The sequence below is a fragment of the Mytilus trossulus genome, chromosome 1 (assembly GCF_036588685.1).
Source record: "Mytilus trossulus isolate FHL-02 chromosome 1, PNRI_Mtr1.1.1.hap1, whole genome shotgun sequence".
In the NCBI taxonomy this organism is placed as follows: Eukaryota; Metazoa; Mollusca; class Bivalvia; order Mytilida; family Mytilidae; genus Mytilus; species Mytilus trossulus.
Window position 1 is genome coordinate 63,192,033 of NC_086373.1, and position 27,961 is coordinate 63,219,993.

The 27,961-nt window shown below is 32.9% G+C and overlaps 1 protein-coding gene across 5 annotated transcripts; it reads left to right on the forward strand.

Annotated features, from left to right (window-relative positions):
- Nucleotides 1–29: 29 nt before the first annotated feature.
- On the forward strand, nucleotides 30–27,940 carry LOC134681418 (prostaglandin E2 receptor EP4 subtype-like). 5 transcript variants are annotated; one of them, XM_063541058.1, is made up of 3 exons: nucleotides 30–146; nucleotides 20,664–21,524; nucleotides 27,309–27,940. In XM_063541058.1, the coding sequence occupies exons 2-3, from the start codon at nucleotides 20,691–20,693 to the stop codon at nucleotides 27,867–27,869; spliced, it is 1,395 nt and encodes a 464-aa protein (XP_063397128.1). In that variant the 5' UTR covers nucleotides 30–146; nucleotides 20,664–20,690; the 3' UTR covers nucleotides 27,870–27,940. The 5 variants fall into 5 exon arrangements, with proteins under 5 accessions (XP_063397128.1, XP_063397136.1, XP_063397119.1 ...); XM_063541066.1 differs by lacking the exon at nucleotides 30–146 and adding an exon at nucleotides 3,916–4,269; XM_063541049.1 differs by lacking the exon at nucleotides 30–146 and adding an exon at nucleotides 5,779–5,963.
- Nucleotides 27,941–27,961: the final 21 nt, after the last annotated feature.

A 27,961-nucleotide genomic window follows, 5' to 3' on the forward strand; every position in this document is an offset into this window, starting at 1 on the left:
CAAATAACAATAAGTTTCATCAGGAAAGACTATAATGGAGTACAGGAAAACGACTTTTGATAAAAATAAAAATAAATTTGAGGCATGAATAATCAATATCATCAAAATGGAGGAGATAGGCACATTAAACGCGTATTGGATTATAGGTAAGTAACATTATATAACAGGGTTGCCAAATGAAATTGTACCCCAAAAGATTTATTCCACTAAGCTTTTGTAATTGGCTTTGTCTTTTCAGATTTATCATTACAATTGACCGAAATTGTTTTCTAAGTCAATTTGAAGTTTGTATGAAGTAAATGTAGAGTAGCAAAATCATGTTCACTATCCAAACCTGGGGATTATCAAAGAACGTTGGAACAAATAGTTTGACTTGGGTACCATGCATTTGGACAAAACGTGCAAAAAGTTGGACAAGATTGTTTTAAATAAAAAATACATTCACAAAAAGCATAACAAACGCTAATTTAAATATTGGAATATGACAGTTGTTATAAATTCGTTTAATGTGTTTAAGCTTTTGATTTTGCCGTTTGATTAGTGACCTACCGTTTTGAATTTTCTTCCTCGATTTTGTTATTTTTATAAGTATTTGCAAATCAATTACCAGTTGTTGTTGGTAATTGAAATTTTACAGCCTTTTAACCTTTTGTACATTTGAAAGTGTTTCGGTACTAACATAATTTTTGACATATAAGTATTTGAAATTCCCTATCTATAAAAGAAGAAATAACTTAGAAAATAGGTACCTACGCTCTCAGACAAATTTTACAACCTTTTCGGTGATATTGCTTCCCACGACTTAGCATATTAACGCATCCAAAGCTGGATTTCAAATGTTTAGCGTTTAACGTTCCCGTTGAATGTTAACCAATAACATCACAGAAAGACATGATCAGACATTTGATACATCGTAACTATAAAAATATGATATACAATTGAGAAGTTTAGCTAGCTATAAAACCAGATTTAATACTCCTTTTCTAATTTTCACCTAAAAGTATACAGTTCGTTTGACCATCATAAGGAACAACTGTATTAAGTTTAAAGAAATTTTGACGAGTCGTTCTCAAGTTATACGGTGCGATATGTTTACGCCGTACAGACGGACAGACGGACGCCGGACATTTGTATACCATAATAAAAACTAGTTAACGATTGGCATTATGTATGTGCCTTTACAAAACAGAAACCTGTATTTCGATGATTGTCTTTGGTCTGTCATGTGTGTTCGTATATCATTTGGTTCAACCGTTCTTTTTCTCAATTGAGTTGTTTCATATCTTTCATGTCGGGGCCTTTTATAGCAGACTATACGACGTACGATTGCCTTTATTTTATTTTTATATCCACTTAATTAGTCTTTGGTAGATATATGGATGTCTCATTGGCGATCATACCACATCTTCTTATATCTATATAAACATAATACATGAATAGCATAGCATTATTAGGAAATAATAACTCATTGAAAAATGTTTATCGTTTAAGACAAATAACAAATAACGGCTGTGGCTAATGCGATATTTTGTCATACTATATAGATGCATCAACAATATTTCTAAAATAAAGGTCATTTTTAAAAGAATATCAATTGAATTTATTATCATAGGAGACATGTCCATCATGATGGTCCCTCAAACTTGAATAAATCAAGAATGAATCAATAACACAGATGTTATTTACATTTAAGTTGTTTACAACACAAACGATAAAAAGTAAAATCCTAGTAATAGCACTTATATGTTGTATGTTTAAAGCAATTCATCTATAATTTCGTCTTTACATAATCTAATTAAAACATAAATTTAAGTAAACCATACTCAGTCATAGAAATGTTGTACAGGAAACGCATTTAACCGGGTTTTTTGGCAGGCATTAATGGAGATATCCTTATTATTTCCTAAAATAATTTGTACAAATTGATCGAAGAAAAACGTTCATAATGGACATCATCGTGTTCAATAAAAGTAGGGAATGTCTTTTCTGACGTCTTTTTTACAGTTTGGTTTTTTAAGTTAGAAGGAGAAAATAAATTCTCATATATTTTTTTTATTTGCTTTAATGGTTTTGTTAATTAGGTAATATTCATGCTTGTGTTAAGTTATGCTTCATGTTAAACAAAACAAGAGAGGATAAGCAACATTACTTAGCAACTTTGCTCAAGTAGTACGTGATAAAAAAAGAAGAAAAAAAGAAAAAAAGTGGCATAATTTTGTTTACTAGCAAATGAGTTGTTTAATCGTTATTTGATGCTCAGATTGTTGTCTTTTTATTATTCAGTACATTTGTTTATTTGCCGGATTTCTTAAATGTTTCATTTGAACCGTTATCGGTAAATTTGATCGCAATTCAAATACTTGCAACATTTGTAGTATCTGATAACAGTAATACATACTATATATCAATTAAATATGACACTTTAAGAAAATGCAAATAGTGTCATTACAGTAAAAGTTTGTAAACAAGAGGTAATCAAGGACCACAAGAAAATTCACACACACATACAATAAATGTGTATTGCGGGACTTCCAAAAATGGTCTTTTTGATGTCATATTTATGTGAATTTGCAGTTGAAAACAACGCTTTATAAGTTTCGTGCGTTCGAAGCGCTAATCTGGATTGACATTGAATTTCATATTAGGAACCCTTTTGTCTTTTGGATCATTCAGCAAGCACTTCAAATATGCTTGGACAATATCACAACTGATCTGTTAAGTTATAATAAATATATACCATGCTCTCTGATCGCAAACACTCATTACAGTTTGGAGGGGAATGTTTTGCTGAGAAGGGTGTGTTATTACGTAGTAACGTTCGAATTGATCGGAACCATACCGAGCTCTGCGGAAAATTGAAAACGAAAAGTCCCTAATCAGATGGCAAGACGAAAAGCTGAAACATATAAAACGAATGGATAACAACTGCCATATACCTGGTTTAGAGCTAGTGTAACCTCCCACTTGTATGACAGTCGTGAAAAGCCATTGCAGCTCCTCTTCATCGTGATGGGGGAAATTTTGGCTGAGAAGGATTTATCAATACGTAGTCACGTCCAAACTGATAATAAACTGTTGAACATGTCATGCTCTTTTGACACACAAAGCCGTAGCAGTTTCACTTTAAGAGGGAAATATTTTAGGAAGAGTAGGGTGTATAAATACGTAGCGACGTTTGAACTGATTGAAGTGATCTGAACCATGTCATGATCTTTTTACGTTAAAACTGTTGCAGCTTCTCTGGATGAGAGAAGGATGTATAAAAACGTATCCACATCCGAACTGATTAGATGTATGAGTATACCATACTATAATGAAGCACAAAACCATTCACGATTTTCTTTGTGTCAGAGTGACGTCACTTCAAGGTGTAAAAATACACTATCACGTACGAAATGAATAAATGAGTTATTTCAACAAGTTGGTGAATGTGGTAGGATCTTTTAATGCACAAATCCATTTCAGCTTCTCTTGATTGGAGGTCAGTTTGACTATATGGGATAGTAGAAATTTGCGGTATCATCAAGATTCGGACGTGTAAAACTGTAAATATGCGAGGCGTAAAGCTTCTCTTGGTAAAATATATCAATTTGATTGTGTTGGGTGTATAATAACACAATCATGTCTTATTGTGGTTATTGGATCCAAGGTGCATACCGCTAATTGATAATTGAAACTGAAGCAATGTCATTTAAGTAGGAGGTTAGGCGCTGGAAACAAAACTGGTTGAATCACCACCTTTATTCGACTTGCTTATCTCTAGTCATGACTATGTCAGCCAATCGCCAATTCTTTTGGAGGGATTTTTCCAAAATTATCCAGAACAACATAGTCATGACAGTGGGAAACACCTTGAAATTTCACATTTATTATTTCCTATCCTTGTCACCCTTAGGCTGTATAACTCTGTCCACTGTATAAATTTTAACATGCATTTCATTATCATCATTTACCTGTGTTTAAAATACGAACAGGTTTATAAAATCAATTAACAAGGATGTTACTCTTTAATTTACTATTGTTTACACAAGTTAATAAGCTCATAAGATGTACAGTTAGTTGGAATTTTATCTTTGTGAAATGGATCAGAATTAACACTGAAGTTAACCATCTGTTGCGTCTGTTGATAACTAACACTTTTCTATGATAATGACGATGATGCCCTGTAAAGTGACAAATCTTTCTAACGGATCCAGGAGATATTATGGGTTGTGTCGATACGAGAACATGGCAATATGAAAACCGTTATGACTGTAGTCATGATTAAAAGTAAGTAATTTTGAACTACCTGTTCAGATTAAAGTGGGTCTGGTACATGAAACATATCTATTCAGAAAACTCTCAAATTTCGTTTGCGCTCATCATGACGTTTCCGTTTATCTTGTTTATAGTCCGTTACTTTAGTAGTATCAAGTCCGTTGGTAGTAACTATATTTTATGAGGAAATTTAAAAAGAAATGTTATAAATATAGAAAAGAAGGTGTGACAAACATCCACGATAGTCAATTCGACGAACATGCAAGCCACTGCAAGTTACCGTAAGGCCTTCAACAATGATCAAATTTAAAACTCAATCGTATAAAAAAATATGAAAGGTCCCGATGTAACAAAATGTGAACAATTTAAACGAGAAGGCCAACAGCATGTCAAAACCATTCAAGATTAAATCTTAATGGAAAGCAACGACAGCCACTGAATTAAGACTATTAGCTATGGACATACACATAAGAAATGTGGCGGGATTTAACGTGTTTGTGAATGTTGAAACCATTTTCTACCTTGTACAGTGGTGTACAATTCCTAGATTAGATCTAAGCACAAAAACAACTAACAAACAAAAGATAAGAGACACAAAGTACTGATCGAGCTAAGAGTACTCGCTGTAACTATAAGCTGGTTAAAAGCCAAATACAAATGTACAACTAATATATATAGACGATGTTCTCCCTCAAGACTAAAGCAGGTCTATAACATCCATTTCCTTATTAAATTGATGACGGACATGAAAGCAAGAAGATGCCAATCTTGAATGTTGATATACTTTCTACTTTAGAAAAAGTAGGACAAATAAATATGATTTTATGGAATGAAATTGCCCCTTTTGAATTTGTAAAAACTGGAATTTCTGTAATGCTTTAGATGTGTAGTTAGTTATGATTTTGCAGGACTTATAGTTGATTAATATAGTTAACCTTCATATACTTATTAATGCTATAAGTAGACTAGTATGAAGGATAGTTATCTTTTAAAATCTCTTTTTCGATAAAAATGCTCTTTACGAAAAAAACAATTTACTCAGTAAACGGACCAATCTCCCATGTGACCACATGTGTTTTACATACGAACCGGTTTATAAAATCGATTTACAAACTTCATATATCGTTTGACCGGTGTGATACGGGCAACATTTGCGATGCCAATCGTTGAAGACCTTTGGGATAGGTCACAGTGAACTTATAAATGACAGCATATATAAGTTTCTGAAAAAATCGAATAACTCCAGCACTTAAGCAACTGCTTACGTTGGGGGAAAGAAAACTGTTTGATCTACCCGATCATGATCAATAATGTGAAGCATACAAAGAAATGGAGTTCTATTTTATACTTGACTATATTCAACGTTGTTTTTGTTTTCAAATGAAAGATCAAATATTTGTAGTTTGGATTAACAAACACATTACCTAACTGACGTGGAATGGGGATTATAATTGAGATTTGATTATGTTAAATGTGAGAGATAAATAAACTGATTTGATAATTTAATACAAACAATCCCAATCCTACTGTCAATTTGTCAACTACACTTGTCAGGTCTTCATGTCAAGATGTATTCCTCGACGTGTGTTTTTAAGGAGTTTAACATCTAGAACAAGTTTTTAAAAACTTAGAGATATTACAATGCACCGGTCATGTTCTAACTGCACCCTGCAATAACATAACAACCATGCATACCATATTGGCAGGTAAGTTTTTGAATAGTTTTAATGTTGAAAAAATTCCTTTGTACTGCTTTACATGCATGTTGGTTATCTTGTTCGAATGATATTACAAGAGTCATTTCTGGGGCCCTTCATAGCTTGCTGTCCGGTGGGAACCAATGCTCCGTGTTGAAAACCGTACTTTTATCTATAATGGTTTACTCTTATAAATTGTGACTTCGATGAAGAGTTGTCTCATTGTCACTCATACCACATCGTCTTATATCTATGCAAAGAAGTTTCAATTCTATAGTCTTAATGTTTGGTTAACATGTGTTGTTGGTTTGCTGTCTCACTCTTACTTAACATTACGTCCCTTGAGTGTATTTGTAGTAATGAATTAGTGTATTCTAACACTTAAATTAACGAAATCCTCGGTGAATTTTGTTCAAGGAAGCTAGTATAATATCATGTAGAAGTCAAAGTGGCATGTTTTGGTTACAGGTCACTTCATTCTATTAACACAACGAAAGGTAAAACAAATGTGGGATATATACGTCACCGAGACAACAACGTCACTCAATTCTAAAGGAAATACAAAACAATCAAAAAAAGATGTAAAGTTGAACGTACGGTAAACAATGATAAGACAAATGTCTTAACAATATGATAAGCTGTGAATCACCATTCGTCTATAAAGGTCTCCAGAAATGTAACAGATATCTCAAATTGAGAAAAGAAATAAGGAGAGTTTCAAGGAGACAACAACCCGAAAAAAAGAGCAAAAGACAGCCCAAGGCTATAATGGGTACCATTGGTCTTCAACACAGCGAAAAAAATCCGCACCAGGATACAGGCTTTATCTGGTCCCTCAACAAAAATGTTCTAGTTGAGTGAAAACGGACTTCACACTAAAATCCGACACAAATAAAGGAACTATTAAAAAAAAACATACAAATCTAACAAAGGCCAGAGGCTCCCGACTTGGGACAGACGCAAACAAAACTCATCTAGACTATCAAAGATATTACAAACATGAACCGGAATATTTGTTCAAAATCACTATCCTTCCACTTCTGCATAAATCTCGTTATTACTGCTATAACCATTAAAACAGTAGACACTATACATATAACTATTATATAATACTTTTATGAGGTAAATGTGCGGTTTAAACTAATATTTACATGTGGTCAACGAAACAAGAGACATTCATTGTTTTAATCCTTATTCCGACAGTAAAAATCCATTAACATAAATGACAATTATCAACCAAAACCCAATTGTACCACAATAATAGTACTTTTAAAAGCACGTCATGTTTAGGGCGGCGAATATCATTTTTGTTAAGGTGAATATGCTGTTTTGTTTAACCAATATGAAATTAAACAATCTATTATTCATGTTTTGTCATGGCTTTGTCAATTTGACTTATATATTTGAATGTCTTTATGGTATTGTTCACCTCTCTTTATTTTGCTTTTCGGGATCTGTCACATGTGATATGATGCCTCAATAACAATTAAAGTATTCATTTATATACTGTTGTCTGGCACTATTACGTGTAGCCATTATTATTCAAAATTGTCTTATCTTTTTACAATTTAAATAAATCGACATGATAATGGCGGACCTCTGAGAGAACCCCAAAATTACCATGTACGTTATGATCAGTGTCGTTCGTTCAAGATTAGAACAGGAAAACAGGAGACCTTTTTCTGTACAAGTTCCCAAAAAAATGTGTTCAGTTTATACCTGTTATTTGTACAATAGTTTGTAGAAAAAACGTACATAAGCCTTTTATGATTTCGTGTTTGACCCATTTTCTAAATCTTATGGTTGGTTGACTTGTAACTGTTAAACGTTACTCTTAGTCGCGAGGAAGACGGAGTGTCCGGATAGGCTTCGACAGGAAAACTGAAAATCTTTGAGTCGAGCGCTTCAAAACTGTATATCATTCTTACTCGACTAAACTTAAAATCGATGCTTTGTAAGTAAAGTCTTGGAATTGTAAAAAAAAAAAAAAGGGCTGAGGATGATATATATCATATGCAACTATTACAGTCATAATCATGTTCGATAACTCTGCATGTGACTGGTTCAATTAGGATTTTAATACTGGTTACCTGATGAATTATTTAAAGAAAATTGAAAAATATATTTAGTTCACCTCGGTTTATATCCATTCGATGTCTTCTTTTATGAATATAAAATAATATTGCAAAGAATTTCATTGATAATCGGACAACATTAACCGGCATAGATATTGTCAAAACATGCATCTACATGGGTATTGTCAAAACTTACATCGTGATTAGGTGCCATGTTTGTTTTCTTTGATCACGTTGATGTTATGACTTAATTAATATCTTCTAATCTTGCTATGGCTATTCTTATAGTTACAACAACGTGTCATATTTAATTGCAATATAAACAGAGAAAATAAATTGAATTATGTGCATTAACAAAACAAGTGTCGAACATCCTCTATGTTTGAAAAATATTTGTTCGCCATTTTTCAAAATTTTATAAAAATAACAACAGCATGTTTAAGCTTGATTAAAAGGAACTAATGTTCGATTACGTGCTGCTTTAAGGTAAGACAATGAATGAAAACGCGAGCATCCAACAGTTATTTAATTTTCATAGTAAAAATCGTACAAATAATATTTTTACCATGTCGCCCCACGCTGTCAATCTGGTCGCCATCTTGAAAAATAATAGCAGATTTTCTGAAAATAGCTTATTTTCAAATCAATTTGGAAGGGACATAATAGAAAATTAAACTATTCTATATACGATATTTCAAATATTTATGAATATAATAATAAGCACAAAGACCCACAATTATTCCATCTGTTTTGTTTAAATCGCAATTTAAGGTTAAAGACGACAGAAAATCCAATATTTATCGTAGTTGTATGATTTAACAGTGTGAACTATCGAGGCAACAAGACAAATTTTCAAAAGCATTTGGAAGGGAGAAGATCAAAATTTAAACTATTCCAAAAGGAAAATTTATATTTCTAAATGTATGAGGAATTACTACAAAGACCCACACTTTTAGTATCATGAACTTAAAGTTATGTATTTCATCGATTCCAGAAAGCCCCTATGCATTTCTATACAATTTACTTGGGCTTGATACGGGTGATGTGTGACGTCACAAAAGTCACGTGATGACTGCTATAGTTGGATATGCCAATTCAATTGAAAAGTCTACGATGTTTTCGTGTTTCAGATTTAAATAATTGTTGTATTTTGTCACAGAAATAAACAATTTATTGTTGTAATGGGATTCTACTCGCAGGAGTATAATTTTAAGAATAGGCATTTCCCATACAGCTTCCAGTGGTATTGAAACATCGAAAAAATCAACATAACCTTAATTTTTCAATAGATGTGAAAGTTTTTTTCCCAACGAGCAGGGGCGATAAATGCTGTTTTCTGTTAAAACAAGATTGTATAGGATAGGCCCGGCGTTTTGCATTTGCGCCGATCTGCATTTCATTTGCGCCGATTTTTTCTTTCATTTGCGCCGATTTTTTTCTTCATTTGCGCCGATTTATTTACAGGTAAATAACAGGTAAATTGCAGGTGAAATGATATTTGAAGATGTGGTATGAGTGCCAATGAGACAACTCTCCATCCCAGTATTGTTATTTTTATCTATCATTCAAGACCTCTTCCGTTAGCCAATTGTACATATGTTATGAATTGTCAATCATAACATGTATATAACTGTTGTCTCCTGCTTAAAATCAAGAAGTAAAAAACCTAGGATAAAAGCACTTTGTTTATACTAACATGACGAATTGAAAATTATGTACAGCATTCAAATCCATAAAAACGAAATACATTCAAATCATAAAACTGTTCTTGCCGAGTAATTATAGGCAACACATCTAATAATATATTCCTTTCTTATGATTTCGTCTCTTCTATATTTGGCGTAATTGTCGATAACGAAGGCCAACTTTTCTTTGTCCGGCATACGCGTACTGGTCGGGGCATTTCTAGAGTTCGTATTTGCTCACAAGGAAGCTATTAAACCAAGAGTTCCAAATGGTGAAGTTGAAATCATCCCTTTGTTAATTGTATGGACGCCATCACGAATTGGTTGACCGTTATGGAATGTGTTCTTGTACGTTGTCTAAGAATGTATGACATTTGTTATCATAAGGAGCGTCAGACAATGTCAAACGTGAAGCAGTCATCGATTTCATTTAGGGAAAGGAATTAATGGTAACCCGAAACATTGGGATAGCCATTTACCAACTGCAATGTAACTTGATTTGTCTTTATACTCTGTTCTCAGCCAATGTAAAAGTAAGAACTTACCTGTAACTTACCTGTAAATCCAATTAGGAGAAAATATAAAATCGGCGCAAATGAAAAAATGAAATCGGCGCAAATGAAAGAATGAAAATTTTCAAAATCGGCGCAAATGTCATACGCCCTGTATAGGCCATCCTGTGTGAAAACAATCATATTTTATGATTCCGCTCCGGGCTACTCCATTGCATTTCACTGGATGACTCGTTTATATACACTAATGGGATAAGCTGCATGTGATTTATAACATGCACTTTTGTTATTAATAAAAATCTGCTGCTACCAAACCAGATGATTATTATTTACAAAAATGTCATGAATAGAAATACATTCTATAAACATTTATATCTTTTTCCCCCGTAGCTCCTGAAGAGGTTTTTAGCTCACCTGGCCCAAAGGGCCAAGTGAGCTTTTCTCATCACTTGGCGTCCGGCGTCCGTCGTCGTCCGTCGTCGTCCGTCGTCGTCCGTCGTCGTCCGTCGTCGTCGTCGTCGTCCGTCGTCGTTAACTTTTACAAAAATCTTCTCCTCTGAAACTACTGGGCCAAATCAAACCAAACTTGGCCACAATCATCATTGGGGTATCTAGTTTAAAAAATGTGTGGCGTGACCCAGTCAACCAACCAAGATGGCCGCCACGGCTAAAAATAGAACATAGGGGTAAAATGCAGTTTTTGGCTTATAACTCAAAAACCAAAGCATTTAGAGCAAATCTGACATGGGGTAAAAATGTTTATCAGGTCAAGATCTATCTGCCATGAAATTTTCAGATGAATCGGTCAATCGGTTGTTGGGTTGCTGCCCCTGAATTGGTAATTTTGAAGAAATTTTGCTGTTTTTGGTTATTATCTTGAATATTATTATAGTTAGAGATAAACTGTAACAGCAATAATGTTCAGCAAAGTAAGATCTACAAATAAGTCAACATGACCAAAATGGTCAGTTGACCCGTTTAGGAGTTATTGCCCTTTATAGTCAATTTTTAACCATTTTTCGTTAATTAAAGTAATCTTTTACAAAAATCTTCTCCTCTGAAACTACTTGGCCAAATTAATCCAAACTTGGCCACAATCACTTTTAGGGTATCTAGTTTAAAAAATGTGTGGCGTGACCTGGTCAACCAACCAAGATGGCCGCCACGGCTAAAAATAGAACAAAGGGGTAAAATGCAGTTTTTGGCTTATAACTCAAAAACCAAAGCATTTTGAGGAAATCTGACATGAATAAAAATGTTTATCAGGTCAAGATCTATCTGCCCTGAAATTTTCAGATGAATCGGTCAATCGGTTGTTGGGTTGCTGCCCCTGAATTGGTAATTTTGAGGAAATTTTGCTGTTTTTGGTTATTTATCTTGAATATTATTATAGATAGAGATAAACTGTAAACAGCAATAATGTTCAGCAAAGTAAGATCTACAAATAAGTCAACATGACCAAAATGGTCAGTTGACCCGTTTAGGAGTTATTGCCCTTTATAGTCAATTTTTAACCATTTTTCGTAAATTAAAGTTATCTTTTACAAAAATCTTCCCCTCTGAAACTACTTGGCCAAATTAATCCAAACTTGGCCACAATCATCTTTGGGGTATCTAGTTTAAAAAATGTGTGGCGTGACCTGGTCAACCAACCAAGATGGCCGCCACCGCTAAAAATAGAACATAGGGGTAAAATGCAGTTTTTGGCTTATAACTCAAAAACCAAAGCATTTTGAGGAAATCTGACATGGGATAAAAATGTTTATCAGGTCAAGAACTATCTGCCCTGAAATTTTCAGATGAATTGGTCAATTGGTTGTTGGGTTGCTGCCCCTGAATTGGTAATTTTGAGGAAATTTTGCTGTTTTTGGTTATTATCTTGAATATTATTATAGATAAAGATAAATTGTAAACAGCAATAATGTTCAGCAAAGTAAGATCTACAAATAAGTCAACATGACCAAAATGGTCAGTTGACCCCTTTAGGAGTTATTGCCCTTTATAGTCAATCTTTAACCATTTTTCATAAATCTAAGTAATCTTTTACAAAATCTCCACTGAAACTACTAGGCCACAATCATCTTTGGGGTATCTAGTTTGAAAAATGTGTCCGATGACCTGGCCATTCAACCAAGATGGCCGCCACGGCTAAAAATAGAACAAAGGGGTAAAATGCAGTTTTTTGCTTATAACTATGAAACCAAAGCATCTAGAGCAAATCTGACAAGAAGTTAAATTGTTAATCAAGTCAATATCTATCTGCCCTGAATTTTTCAGATGAATTGGACAACTGGTTGTTGGGTTGCTGCCCTCCAATTGGTAATTTTTAAAGAAATTTTGCCGTTTTTGGTTATCTTGAATACTATTATAGATAGCGATAAACTGTAAACAGCAATAATGTTCAGCAAAGTAAGATCTACAAATAAGTCAACATGACCTAAATGGTCAATTGACCCCTTAAGGAGTTATTGCCTTTTATAGTCAATTTTTAACAATTTTCATTAATTTGGTAAATTTATGTAAATTTTTACCAAATATAGTTCTCTGTTACTAATGGGCAAAGTTCATGATAGATATAATTGTAAGAAGCAAAATCGTTCAGTAAAGTAAGAACTTCAAACACATCACCATCACCAAAATATAATTTTGTCATGAATCCATTTGTGTCCTTTGTTTAATATGCACATAGACCAAGGTGAGCGACACAGGCTCTTTAGAGCCTCTAGTTTTATGTGGCTACATTGCGTTAATAGTTTTACTATAATTACAATAACACTTCAATCTAGACCCATCAAAAAACATATTAACGAGAAATCATCATTGTTCAGATATTTCATTATATCCCAGATGCATTGTACAGTTTATCAATATTCATTGCTAATAAATTCAATATAACAGATTTATAATGTTGAAACGCGGAGGAATTTTAAGTTTGAATTACTCCTTTTGTCTTTACTAGTCACGAAGCCTAAAAAGTTAAAATGTTTCTGGTAACAACGGTTCGGTTTTGTTTAAAAAGTCGGTTGATTTTAATAAAAAAAACTGTTAGTTATGTCATGAACGTATTTATTTTATGTCCATGGTTATATCATGGGACTGATATAGACACTTCCTTGGTTCTATTATAGCATATCTTTTCAATGTTATCATTAACTCTGTTGATTATACAGTAAACCGAACGTAAAATAAATGCGCTGGTACTTGCTTTATTTCTGTTATTTGTAATGAAAGCTTCCCAATATTAATCTCTTTCTTACGGAGAAAAAACATGCAACATATGCATCTGTGGTTCTGTGGTTGCATCGGCCTTGTTGAGAAAAGATTAGCTGTATCTGTAACTGTCAGTCTAAATTACACGATCTCTGTCAAAACTTTGCTTTTAAAGCTTGGGAAAAGTTAAGGATCAATAGTGGTTACATCACTTAATATTTTAGTGGTTCTATAATCAGCTATTCAATGCTAACTAATTTCTACAGTTTTTGTTTTAACCTTGATATGTATCTTTTTAATGGATTTAGGAGATTTTGAACATCGGTAATTGCAGTTGCTTCGAATTTGATTACTCCATGTGCGTGCGTTATTTGAGAGAAATACATAATTTAGAAAAAAATCCTTTTGGACTTGTTTTTCGTTGATATCTTTTCTCATGGAATGAAACATGCAAGCTTTTCATCTGGGGTTGCGTCGGCCTTGTTCAGAAAAAATAGCCAGATCTGTATCTGTCAGCCTAATTTACACAATTTCTGTCAAAAGTTTGTTTCTAATGCTTGAGGAAAGTTAAGGATCAGTAAAGGTTAAATCGCTTAATCTTTTAGTGGTTCTCTAATCTGCTGTTCGATGCTAAACTAATTTTCGCAGAAAAAATATGTTTTATCCTTGATATGTATCTTCTTAATGGATTTAGGAGATCTTGAACATCGGTATATTTCAGTTGCTTCGAATTTGATTACTGTTTGTTCGTTACATGAGAGAAATAAATAATGTAGAAAAATCTTATTGGACTTGTTTTCGTTGATGTGCTTACCTTGGAAATCGTTACTTCCTATAAATGATTACAGATAAAATCTGACAAACATTTATAATTTATAGAATAAGTGCAGAAAATTGAATCTATATGGATTCTACATCTGAATCTCGTGCAATAAGATAGCCCTCCACTTCAGACAGTTTCATTTAAGTATTTAAAACTCGCCTCGCGTTTCAACGTTAAAAATTTAACCGTCTCGAGTGGAGAAATATCGTATCACACTCAACACAGTGGTAGAATCTATATACAATTTTCTGCACTTATGGTCTTTAAATTATAAATATTTTTCTTTTTCAGTAATTTGTTATTGCTTCAAGCTTACACTTAAAATTTGACTTCCCAATGAGCCGTGGTTTAATAAAATGTTAACGTCGTCTCAACCAATACAGAGCTAGCATTTCAAAGTGAAGCATACAAATCTATGTTATTTTAAAACTCCTAACTCTTACATTTAAAGGTAGTACAAAATAAATGTTACAACGACAATCACCATTAACAATTGAAATTCTATCGATTTACGAGCTCTATAACCTCATTTATTCAAAGGTTTAGTACAAACAAACCATTAAACCAAATGCAGAGTACTAGGTTCCGAAACATTAAGTTACTTAAGAGATTATTAACTAGAGGCTCCAAGGAGCCTGTAATGCTCACCTGGGTTTGGTTGTTATAGTAAAATTATTGTGAATTGCCAAAACACAATGATGAATATTTTTTTATGTGGACCAAATTTTGTTTAATTGATCATTAAAAACCCAAACATGGGTAAAAGTAGTCACTGAAGGTTATAACTCATATATGGAGTCAAATAACAATTTGGACATGCTGACTTCTTTGAAGAGCTGTTCTTACCTAACATTTTTACTGTTCAAAGTTTCAGTCTTCTTATGGCAGTTTTCAAGATTATGTTTAAAAAATAATTGGATAAAATCGCAATGTAAGGATAATAATTCATATGGGAAGTAATTTAACGATTTCTGTCATTTTATTGAACATCTTATGTTAAAAAAAATCCTAATACTTTTTCTCCAAAAAACAAATTATGAGTAGAAGTCGTCAAAAAAAAAGGTGTAATAACTGAAATATTTTAGGACTCGACGTAAACGATTCATGTTTATTTCATAGTTTTTAAAATTATAGCTAAAAATACCAAAATGGTTAAAAATCGCCATTTAATTTCGAATACTATATTAGTCCTATGGTGAGTGAGTTTTCATTTTCATTTTTTTTTTATATATATTATAGATCTTTTCTAGCTGATCATTTTTGCTTAAAAAGTTTCTCTCTATGACTATTATAGTGTTCAATATAAAAGTTAAAAGAAAAAATTGGTGAAAGTCCTCAAATTAAATTTCAAGACATAGGACAATACTTGCATGTTACCCCTAATATTAGATTTGCAGCCATGGCGGCCATCTTTGGACGTTTAACAACTACGACGCACGGCGGACGGCGGACGACGGATGAGGGACGACACACTTCAAGTGTGAAAAAAAACATCACTTTAGCTTTTGAAAGATTCGTACATCAAAGCTGTGCTTACGGTTACTGACTGCGAGCTTAAACACTTATTCGGAATGTCAAAAGACATGATTAATGTCTGTTATCACGATATATTCAGACCGTATGTTGTCCAAGTTGATATCAGTTTGGCATGCAATCTAAAATTTACGGTCTTTGTGGCCTACAAAACATATAAAATATAAAAAGTGATAAAAGACAAATGTAAAAAAAATGAAATTACAAATAAAAGAATATTCCAATATTCCGAAGCAACCAGAATATTAATGTTAGACAGCTAAAAAAAAGTCATATGTATTTTTTTAACATTTGATGATGGTGATTATCCATGATAAATGACATCATGCATCGAAAGCTAGACGTTATCATAATAATCTGAGAGAAAACACTCTCTAATTAAACCATAGGGGAACTGCATAAACTAAATTTTGACTATATATACAAGTGCAGCCATTTTGGCACCAAGAATAAGAAAATTAGCCATTGAATATAGACAATGAACTATTGGATATGAAAAGTAATCTCTTGTCACATATCGATATCAGGAAGTAATTCGCCGCCCTTTTCAGTAGGATTTAAGTACAAGTGTTCTTGTGTTCGCTTGTACTTTTTAAGTGTTTAATTTAACTTGTGAGAAGATCAAATATATATATATTCATTTTCATTTCTATACGCGTTTCAGTGTTTCTTGGTCATAATTGGTGTACGTTTTTATTTTGTAATAGAAGCTAGCTGCATAGCTGTGTGCATTACTTTCTGTCTTCTTCAAATTACTGTACGCGTTAATACAATTAAATTTATTTAAATGATCATATGATGGATCTTATTTGATTCAATTATTATATAATACACATAAATTAAATAGTTTGAATGTATTTAATGATTATATAACGGATCTAATTTACTTCAATGAGATTTATTGCAACAGAAGACAAGTTATGTCAGAACAGAGATACTTTCGAATTGTGAACTGCCTTTAGTTTCTAACAGTGGTTTTATTAATTGCGACTGGTCATTCCATTACAGTGAGGGGATTATAAATTCATGCATTCCATCGTATACCAGCATTCTTGATTTTTTTTGGGCAAAATGATGAGTTTGGATGCGATTTGTAATCGAAGTCAAATCCCATCATAATTGATAGACAAATATAAGTTTAATTTAATCATCAATGTAAAAAGAAATAAATCATATGACCTATTACAAGTTTAAAAAGCGTAGTGATAGTTGTGTAGCTACTTTGATAACACGGAAATTTGTGGTTAATTTGTAATTTATGTATTAAGTACTGTAGTCGTTCAAACTAAGTGTGTAGAAGTTTCCATCAAAAGCTTTTTACAGATGTTTGTTCGAGGGGGAATATAAACAGAAAACTTTCGATGTTATGGAAAATCAATTTCAGTCAACATAACATCATATGGTAATCGCGTAGATCGTCAAATTTGATAGGCAAATAACATAACGATAAAAAGTTAATTTGTAACGGAGTTATTTTTGTTGGATTTACTCAAGCAAGGTACGTTGAAATACTTTTACTAAAACTATCAATAAACGCCTTTTTGTCAGAGTTTTAATAGTTACGCAAAAATGATGACCAAAGTGTGTTCTTGAAGGATACATGGAATATAGAAAATGTTTCTTATAGTTGAAAAATTGGAGCACACCGATAGGTAAAGTAAGATTTATTCAAATTTTACAATTTATTTGCGTCTTTGTTTATTTTTTAATCCATTAAAATGCTATGAACATTTATTTCAAATTGCTACAGTGTACACGCTCTGTTTAAGACGATACACGTTTTAAATCTTGTCGAATAGTTCTCGACAATTTAATCATAAGAGAGTGTAGCATTTTTTGTATTGCCATTAGAATGCATTGATAGTTTCTTAATGATAAAACAAACTATCTAGCCTAGGTAAACAACGATCATTCTTTATGACTTCACTGGATAATGGTTTCTGTCTGGGGAGCGGGGTGTCCTTTATTACAATCGGGTGAGGTGTTACTGTCAATGGCTGGCGCGATCCTTGGGTAACAAATTTAGCGACAGCTATTGAAAAAGAACAAACCTTATCTACTAAACGACTTATGTGGTATGTATCCCACAAAAACGAACGTCGTATTTTATTTTATTTTTACCTCGCATGCATATAAGAATCTGGGGTATCGAATATGTTGTGATAAAAAAACCTTTCCTAGTTCCTTACTTAACATAAGAACCCATAAGGACAAAAAATAAACAAGTAATTTCGGTTAACCGCACATTAATTTCCGTGGGTTCCAATTAATTTTTTTATGTTTGATTTAGGGGTTTCGCTAAAGTCTGCATATAAGTTCAGGGAAATTTATAATTCGTTTAATAGCCTTTAACCACGATATCCACGAAAATTAACAATCCACGAATAATAATATGAAGCCACAGTAGATATTTGTAAGTCCACTATGAAATTACCTACTAGTAATGTATATATGTGTGAGATAAAGTTCAAATTTATGATTAGAGTAGTTTCCATACTTGCCAGTTTATGATAAATGAGAAATTCAAACCCCCCGGAGAGAAATTAGATGAAAAAAATATTTATGTTGGGTTTGTATTTTTTAATCTTCAGAGATATTTCTTTAGTAGCGTATTAAACTTTCAGTAACTATGAGTACCCTTTAATCGGTTCTTTGTATGTTATTTGTTTTTGTGCTTACATTATCGGTCTACTGATCCAACTGATATTTAGATTTTGTATGTTGTTTTCTGCATCATTGTCTCGGATTAAGAGGAGGTTGAGCTCACACACAAACACGTTGAACTCCACAACATTTTTAACATGTGCCCGTCCCTATAATCCAATGTTTGCCGTAGATCGCTATTTGCTATAATTGATTTTCGATTTTTGTTTTTGTAAAACCCAGGCTTTTGGTTTTCTCTTTTGAAGTATTTTACATTTTGGTACCCGAGGCTTTGTAAAACTTATATACTTTACGGTATGTATTTTGCTCATAATGCAATATGTTTCTTTTTGGGAATAATCCGCCTTTCTTTGTTTTTATAATACTGAATTTTACATTCGTGCGACATATTATTAGTCAACAGATATTCGATATTTTTGTCATATTTTTTATGTGACAAGCTTTTCCTGTAATGCAAACGACGAACTCTACTGACAAGTTCTTAATCAGCGAGAACCAGTAAATAATTCACCGGATAAAATTTACAAATCATCTTTATAACGAGGAGTCTCAATTTCCACTATGAATGCATTAAGTAATGATTTTTCAATTATCAAAATTGTCAGATTATCATATGATAACCTTTAATAATGGATTTAAGTTCATTTAGGGCATTTATATTATTATTAAGCCTTTGATTCAACCAGTTATAGTTTAATAATGCATATGTACATTACAGTAGCAACTACTTCTGATTACACAGGCACTTGTCTCAGACCCCCTCCCCCTTTTGTACCTTAGTTTAAACAATATTTATTCAGATAATTCATCATGATACGATATTATACAAAGGAAATAATATTCAGGATTCAGAACAAGCAATTTGCTTTTACAAATCTGACTCCTTAACAATACCTTAACAAATATAACTATAAAGTTATATAATTGTATTAAGATATATAGGAAAAAAATGTCCGAGACAAGTGCCTGCGTTTGATTGCTTAAGATGTACGCTGTCAAAATTGAGATTATCAATGGACTGCTTAGGATGGACCAATAATCAAAAGACACTGAATTACTAATCAAGGTCGCGGTGACTTTTATAAAAAATATTTCAAATAATTTGGCCAGATGTCGCTGTTAGGGTCCATTTCTGATTATATTGTCCTTATCTGTAAATATATAGGAGTCTTTGTTGGTCTCTCGAGTGACCAGAGATTGCCTGGACAATGTCAGTAAATAAAATTTCCAATTTAATACAAACTCTCTTATTTCTCATGTCAAGTATTTGATTATTTTGATTAATGACAAATCGTGTTATAATAATGTTTGAATTGCCGTTAGGTTTGGAGAGGAATGGTGTACTACACATTGTTATTATACTTTTCTGTAACATTTCTGACGTCAATCATGGAAAAAATGTACAGTTTATTGTCCTTTTTAATTTGAAAAAAATGTGTTGGTGTGATAGTCAGATCGTTGTTATGTACAGAAATGGATTATGAGTTATAATTAGAAAGTTAAGCATTAGTGTCAGTACTTCCTACTTAATAATTTGAATATGCACATAAACGTAGATACTGTAAGCATTTTTATATGAAAACATATGTATACTTTCTGACATGTCTAAGCTTTAAAATAGCATGGAATCTCAATTTAAGATGAAACGGCATCCTCTTCGTCTAATGGAACATATTATTAAGTTAAACTTATAAATAATGTAGAACAAAGTGGTCGATTAAGCCAGAAAAAAGACCGAGAAAACGGATGAAGTTCAGCTAAGTGTAAAAGTTTGACTGAAAAATATATGACCTTCGAACGTATCGCACTGCCTTTAAAATTTATGCGTAATTTATAGCTGTATTTTTGTGTTTATTTATTATTTGCCTTTTATCTATACGTAGTATGATTCATTTCATGTATTCGTCTGAAAATTACAAAAAAATCAAATACATGACTTTCCATTTAACGTTTTCAACTTGAACAGTTGATCTGTATGCAAATAAATAGGCCTAACTTAAATTAAAATAATCGTTCGATCTGTATTTTCATTTCTATAATGCGACGAGAAAAGACATAGTGCTTGTTTTAATTATTTGTTTCTTCCTTCGTTTTTTAAAATCTAGTTGATTTTATTGATAAAGGTATTTAACTGTTAAAGTGACCTGTCAGTCATTTTTGTAAAAACTTAACATGAATCGAATTCATTTATACATTTTGAATTTTAGGTCCAGTCATCAAAGACGATTTGAAAGATGGCGCTTCTAAATTTGACAACAATTATTAACATGACAGATCGAACAGATTTAGGAACGTTATGTGCAAACTGTACCACAAATAAGAATCTGTCTATTCTTACACCTACTCTAATGATGACAACAGGAATTGTGGGAAATATTCTAGCACTTGTGGTCTTATACACGTCATCAAATGAAGCTAAGAAGACTGTGTTTTATACCCTTTTGGCGGGACTAGCATGTACGGATTTAATTGGCATATGCTTAACTAGTCCTATAGCAATTTTAGTGTATGCTAATAATTTAAAATGGGTAGGAGGCAAGCCTTTATGCTTCTACCATGCTTTTGTGATGATATTCTTTGGAGTTGTGACGCCTTTATTAGTTTGTACCATGTCCTTAGAGCGCGTGTTGGCTTTACGATTTACATATTTCTACAAAAGAACAGTGACAAAGAAGAAAGCTGCGTTCGTAGTTGGTGGACTGTGGTTGTTTGTTATATGTTTTTGTACATTGCCGTTATTAGGCTTTGGGAGTTACGAGAAACAATTTCCAGGATCTTGGTGTTTTCTGAATTACCATCGGGAGAGTACTAATGATATAGGATATGCTTATACATTCGCAATTTTTAATATTCTTGTGATTATAATAAACTTGTGTTGTAATATCGTTGTGGTGGTGACACTGCTTCAAATGAGACAAAAAAGACTAGTCCAAAATTCACCGTCCATTGACAGACGGCACGGAGCCAGACGATCTAAAACTTCCATTAAAAGAGAGATTGAACATAGCTTAGTGATCTTTTTGTGTGCTATAACTGCTGTGTTTACTGTTTGTTGGCTTCCTATTAATGTAAGTATAAGCGTAGGCGTAGACTGAAAAGGGGGCCACTTCTTAAAAGTGTGAAAGTAGCAAGCAAAATAAAAAAGCAACTTTTAACAACTTAATATTAATTAAATAATCATAATTTAATCATTTGCTTTAGAAAACAAATCAAATGGGGGGGGGGGGGGGGGGGGGTACCTCAAAACAAGTACTCCAGTGCGATAAGATCTCGATAATATTGATAGATTGGTTGTTAGTGTTAACGCTATTTTCAGCACACATAGCTATTTCATGGCACCCATCTCGTGGTAATTGGTGTAGAATGCTGGAATACGTAGACATTCGACAGGAAAACTATACGTCTAATAAGATCCGAGTCTACCTTGCATGAGCGGAGTTTTAGCTCTCAACTTTTGTTTTGACAGCATAGTCAAAGTCAAAGATTTTAAAGATATATTATCTAAAATCCGGATGGACAACTTGATTACACATTTTAAGTTGATTGAAAAGGACGTCTAATGATTTGAATTATGTTTTTTTAAAGAGACGTGAAATTGTGGCCTTCTGAATTCTGTGTTTCGAGAATTGCTCAGCCACTTTAAATTACATAATCTGTAAAAGAGAGATCTCCGTAGTGCTGTACTTGCCGACTATATGACCGCTAACAGAAAAAAACACTGTTCAAATATTTATTGCGAAGCTTGTAAAAAGCAAATTAAAGACCGAGCTTTTAATCATTCTTTGCATTGATCAAATTAAGTAGCCAAAGTCAATTCAAAATATTTGGGGACACAGGCTTATGTTGGGTAAATCATGCATTGCTGCAGAATATGTTGGGTAAATCATGCATTGCTGCAGCATATGTTGTCTTTTATAGATTTTTAGTACTTATTTGCGTTGTGTTTCCACATTTTATGGTGCTTGTTAATATCTTGGTTCCTGATACTTATTTCTTATTCAAATTAGTATTCTCTCGGTGAAAATTATCACTAAAGAAAACTCATCAGTACTGGAAAATATATTTGGATATCAACTTAGTCATTTTTATATAAAGTTTGCATTCTGTATGTAATTGACCATAGTCAGGAGCCTTTAGTTCAGTGGTTGTCGTTGTGTCATATCTTATATTTTGATTTTCGTAAATTGTATTGTTTACGAATTAGGCCGAAAGTTTTCTCAATTGAAATGTTTCACATTCTTCATATAAGGTTGCCTTTATTTGATTACATCATCAGTGGTACTTCATTGGAACTTGGGTGAATCATTGGCAATCATACCACATATCATTCTTTTTTATATATATTTGGTTCCCATTTAGAAGAGTAAATAATCATCCCTGTCTCTATAGTAACCCTCACTTTAAAATCCAGCTTGTACCAAGGTTCAATACTATTCGACTTCAACATTTGTTTTATGATAACCAATCTCCAATTCATACGCAACACGAGAATCAATTAATATTAATGAAATTAATCGAACAAGATGTCCAGAAATCCATTACATATTTTTGCTGAGCTGACGGTGCGAAACCATAAAATTTGATATTGTAGGAAACATTTTGTAAACGTCAATAAACATAATTAAATATCTATGTAATACTAGCCTTAGCAGTACACTGCTAAATAATAAACAGCGTACTAGTATTCAAATTCAAACAGAGATGTAGGCGATAAAAGAGATTTTATTCCGATAAGTAAAAAACAAAAATAAGATAAAGTTATTTTCAACTTGTTAAAACAGCCAGTGTTTGTTAAGGGTAATGTCATCGAATAAAAAGTTGTCGGGTTGGTCTAGTTAACCGTACACACATGTATTAAACTTAAGGACATTTTGAATAGCAAACATCACATTATTCGGGTCAAAGAGATGGAAAAATTATGTTTTATAAATGTAACAGTGAAAAAACGAATATCATATATTTGGGTTTAGCTTTGTTATAATGCATTAACTGTACTTTTTTCCTCGTCCGAGGTCAGGGACGGACCCGTATTATACCAACTCATGCAGCACCCGTGACATTGGGTTGTAAAAGACGAACGAACATCGGTTAACTCAAATAACTTCCACATTTTTTATTAAATTGATTGATTATTGAGTGCTTTACGTCCAGTGGCAATTATTTCACGCATTTCAAGGTCAAATTGACCCATTAGATAATACAATGAGTAGGTTCTGACATAGAAGGGACGAACATTTGGAGGGTCCGAGGTTAGAGACGACACGAATTATTCACAAACTACTGCGACATTCGTGGCATTGGGTGGTAGAGGCGCGAACACCAGTGGACCGGTGTGTTGAAACTTAACACAGCTGAATTCCCATATTTCTAATGTATTGATTGATTGTTGTTTACTAAATACGTTCAGTGGCAATTATTTCATACATTCTCAGATCAAATTATCAGATAATACAATAAGTTCAGGTTCTGACAGGTAAGACTGGGATGAGGGGCGACGAGAAATTTGGATCGACACTGAGAATTGGGTTTGTTGATTATGGGTTGAAATTGAGATTGAAGGTACTGCAAGTTCTAGTGTGACATTGAAGGTACTGCAAGTTCTAGTGTGACATTGAAGGTACTGCAAGTTCTAGTGTGACATTGAAGGTACTGTAAGTTCTAGTGTGACATTGAAGGTACTGTAAGTTCTAGTGTGACATTGAAGGTACTGCAAGTTCTAGTGTGACATTGAAGGTACTGCAAGTTCTAGTGTGACATTGAAGGTACTGCAAGTTCTAGTGTGACATTGAAGGTACTGCAAGTTCTTGTGTGACATTGAAGGTACTGCAAGTTCTAGTGTGACATTGAAGGTACTGCAAGTTCTAGTGTGACATTGAAGGTACTGCAAGTTCTAGTGTGACATTGAAGGTACTGCAAGTTCTTGTGTGACATTGAAGGCATTCAACCGACAGGTTGGATCATATTTAAATTTCTCATTTGATTGGACAAATGTTGCACTAAAACGTACATTTAATTTTTGCAACGACTAGACTGCTGGACATGAGAAGATTCCAGGGATGACCTTTTTTCTGTACCCCAGTCAACCGTTTTGGGTTCACATTTTCGAAAGTAAAAAAGGGTCGAAGGATGTTTGCGTTAGTTTGATGTAACACCAAATTAAATTCAAGCATATCTTCGCAACTATACTTTTTATGTCAGTGATGAGTTCATATTTTTCCGTGGTAGTTAAACGAAAGAAGTTTTTTTAGAAATATTTGTTAAGTGAAAAGGATTTACTGAAAATGTGCCATTAAAAAAAAAGTGTTATTTCCCCTTAAGGAATTAGTTTTATTGCATTCAAATCGGACCAACCATTGCAACTGAGATAGAACAAAATAGAAGAACGCCAAATAAAACTCATATGAGAAAATGCAATAGTATTGGCATTGTAGGTAATGCTAGTAAAACATTTAAAAGTTTATCAAACAAACAAAAAAAGTCGTTTGTGTCAAAAAATTATTAAAGAACATCTTAAATTACTTGGTCTACTATTATAGGGAGAAAAACGTCGTATAAATATCAGCATGCATGTTGAAAATTACTTTCAAGTGTTGTTTTGTTGGATCACCATCGGAGTGCAAGTCACTAAACGAATATTTTATCTACCGAATGATCATGTATATTTTTAAACAAAAACAAATGACTTTTCGGCATTTATCATGAAGTGTTTACAAAAAAACTAAATTGTGTTGGTTTTTTTTTGCTGCTATATCAATCATAAAATCAATACTTAACTTTAAGACATGAAGGACGCACTCATGTTCAGTTATTATAATGAATAGTTTTTTCTACCATGATCAGATTTAAATACAAATTCTAATCTAATTTGAATACATCTGTCGTACTTGACTTTCAGACTATGTCATATGGACTTAAGTTGGGTGGTATAAACAATAAAATCCAACTTGAATAACAACTATTTATTCAAACAGAATCTCGTGGCAACTAGCATGTATATAATAGTAAAAATCACATAAATAACTGATCATAGTTCCAATCTGATTTAAAAACAAATCCTATATCCACACTTTCTATATACAAACGGAGGTTGAACAGCAGGTCCGAGGAAACAGTTATCGTCCTTTGATTTTCGTTGTCTTTACCTTATCGTCCTTTGGTTTTGTCTACAAATAACGTCCCAAGTGAAAAAGACCCATTAGTTGCCTTCGGCTGTTGTTTGCTCTATGGTCGGGTGGTTGTCGCTTTGACATATTCACCATTTCCTTTCTCAATTTTATAATTTGGGCTTTTAATTTGGTACACTTTCCCAATTTATTTCTTGATATTTAGTGCATGAAATATTAAGAAAGGGGGTGAAATTGCATGTTTAAAACATTCTTCATGTAAATTAGTGATTTGGTCCAGTTCAAAAAGGGCAAATTTTATTACGTCTGAAGCTGTCAAACTTAATTTTAGACCCACTCAACACAGAATTGTCAATTTTTTGAGTTAAAGGTGGTACAAGTTTCTATAATTTTGATATTTTTGTCCTACTGGTAGTACAACACACTGTCAAAATCTTTTTGAGATAGAGCAGGCGCGATTTTTTATTAAAGTTGAATTTATTGTCTAAAAGAAATGCACTTCGAAATAACTGTGTTCTCGGGCCAGCAATAGGTGTGCAACTCCTACTTAATTGAAAAACCAGTTATTAAAAAAAATGTATGGTAAGATAATTATGATAGTTTTGTATAGTCGTATAGAGAGTAGAAAAATCATAACTGTCAAAGGAGAGAAACTGATTATAAGAGAAACGGGGTTTATCCAAAACTTCCAGATATTTTTAACACTGAAAAATATTTAAAACTAGGACTATTTACACGAATTCATTTGAAAATATCAACACTACATACACAACAATAATTGTAGTTGGACATTTACTGAAAGCCAATTCATCTGTGCAACGTTTTATGTATTACAATTAATGAATATGCAGGGTATACTGTGAATAAAATTAGTCAGCGAATAGCAATTGAAATCTGTGGTCTTTGCAACTGTCTATAGATATGGGAGAAAGCGAACAGCCTACATATGTAAAAATCTAAAATAAATTGGATTCCTTCGAAAATAAGGCTACAAGAACACTTTAATATCCTAGAATTTAGGTTCGTATACAACTGCTTTATTTTTTTTCCATTTTAAAACAAAATAAACATATAAAAATTTTCATTGGATGTATGCAAGTGATACATTCTTATCGCAAAAAAAGAAGTCTGCTATTCGACAATATTCCTCCGAGAAAGCAAAAAGATGAGAAACAGTAACTGTCAAAAAGAAATAAGAACATGTGGTATGAGTGCAAAAATGAGACGACTCTCCGTCCAACTCACAAGTGTAAAAAATAAACACTTTTAGGTTAAAGTACGAGCTTAACAGAACAGCTTGTAAAAAGGGCTACTATTCAAACAGGAAAACCGACGATATAATCTATACAAAAAACGAGAAACACTTATGAACCACACCAACTAACGGCAACCACTGAACAACTGGTTCCTGACTTGGGGCAGGTGCAAACAAATGCAATGGGTTAAACATTTTATCCGGCACCAACCTTCACCCTAACCTGAAGCAGTAGTGTTTCATTACAACAATAAAAGACATGCTAATGTTTGATTTGTAGTTCTGGTATAAAATTTGGAAAAACACTTTCATTAAATTATTAATGTATTTTCTTATAAAATTGTCAACACGTGGGATGTTTAATTTATCGTTTCCGTTTTTATTTTACTTTAAGCTTCCTGTATTCTTTTCCTGAATAAAAAAATATCGACCATTGTTTATTAATTGTTTATTTTTGTTATTTTTAATTTCAGATAAATGTTTTGGTAAACCAGATAGTCCCACGTAGAAATAACACCATTGACTTGTTTGGTGTTTTGATGGCAGGTATAAATCAGATTTTGGATCCTTGGTTATATATTCTGCTCCGACATTCAAGTTTAATGAAAATATTAAGACATATAAAAAGATTTTTGTGCAAAGAAAACATCACGGAACATATTCCACCGTACGTTATTAGTAAGAAAAATGACTGTAATACGTCACAATTTGACGGTTCTTTAGAAATTCGAGTCGTTTGTGATCTCCCAATCAATGACAATGTTAGTGAAAGCGATGACAGTATGACAAGTACGTCAAAATTAATTCAGGATAATCTTGAACCCCATCCACCGTTTTTGAGATCATTATCAGTGGGTAATGAAACTCCAGAAGAAACTCGAAATGATCAACATTCCAATGTTAAAGAAATAAGTGATCGTAATATGAATGGCATCTTTCAATCAGATATATGTCAAAATGGAAAGAATATTCAGTTGAGGAGGATGAAGCGCTTAAATAGTTCGCCAGCCGTCTTCTCTCAGACATTTTTATGAATCAGTCTTGTAGGCAGCACTTGACAATCTACTTCTCATATGAATCAATCAAAATAAATGTTATGTTTTCATTACAAGTCTTTTCATAAGCC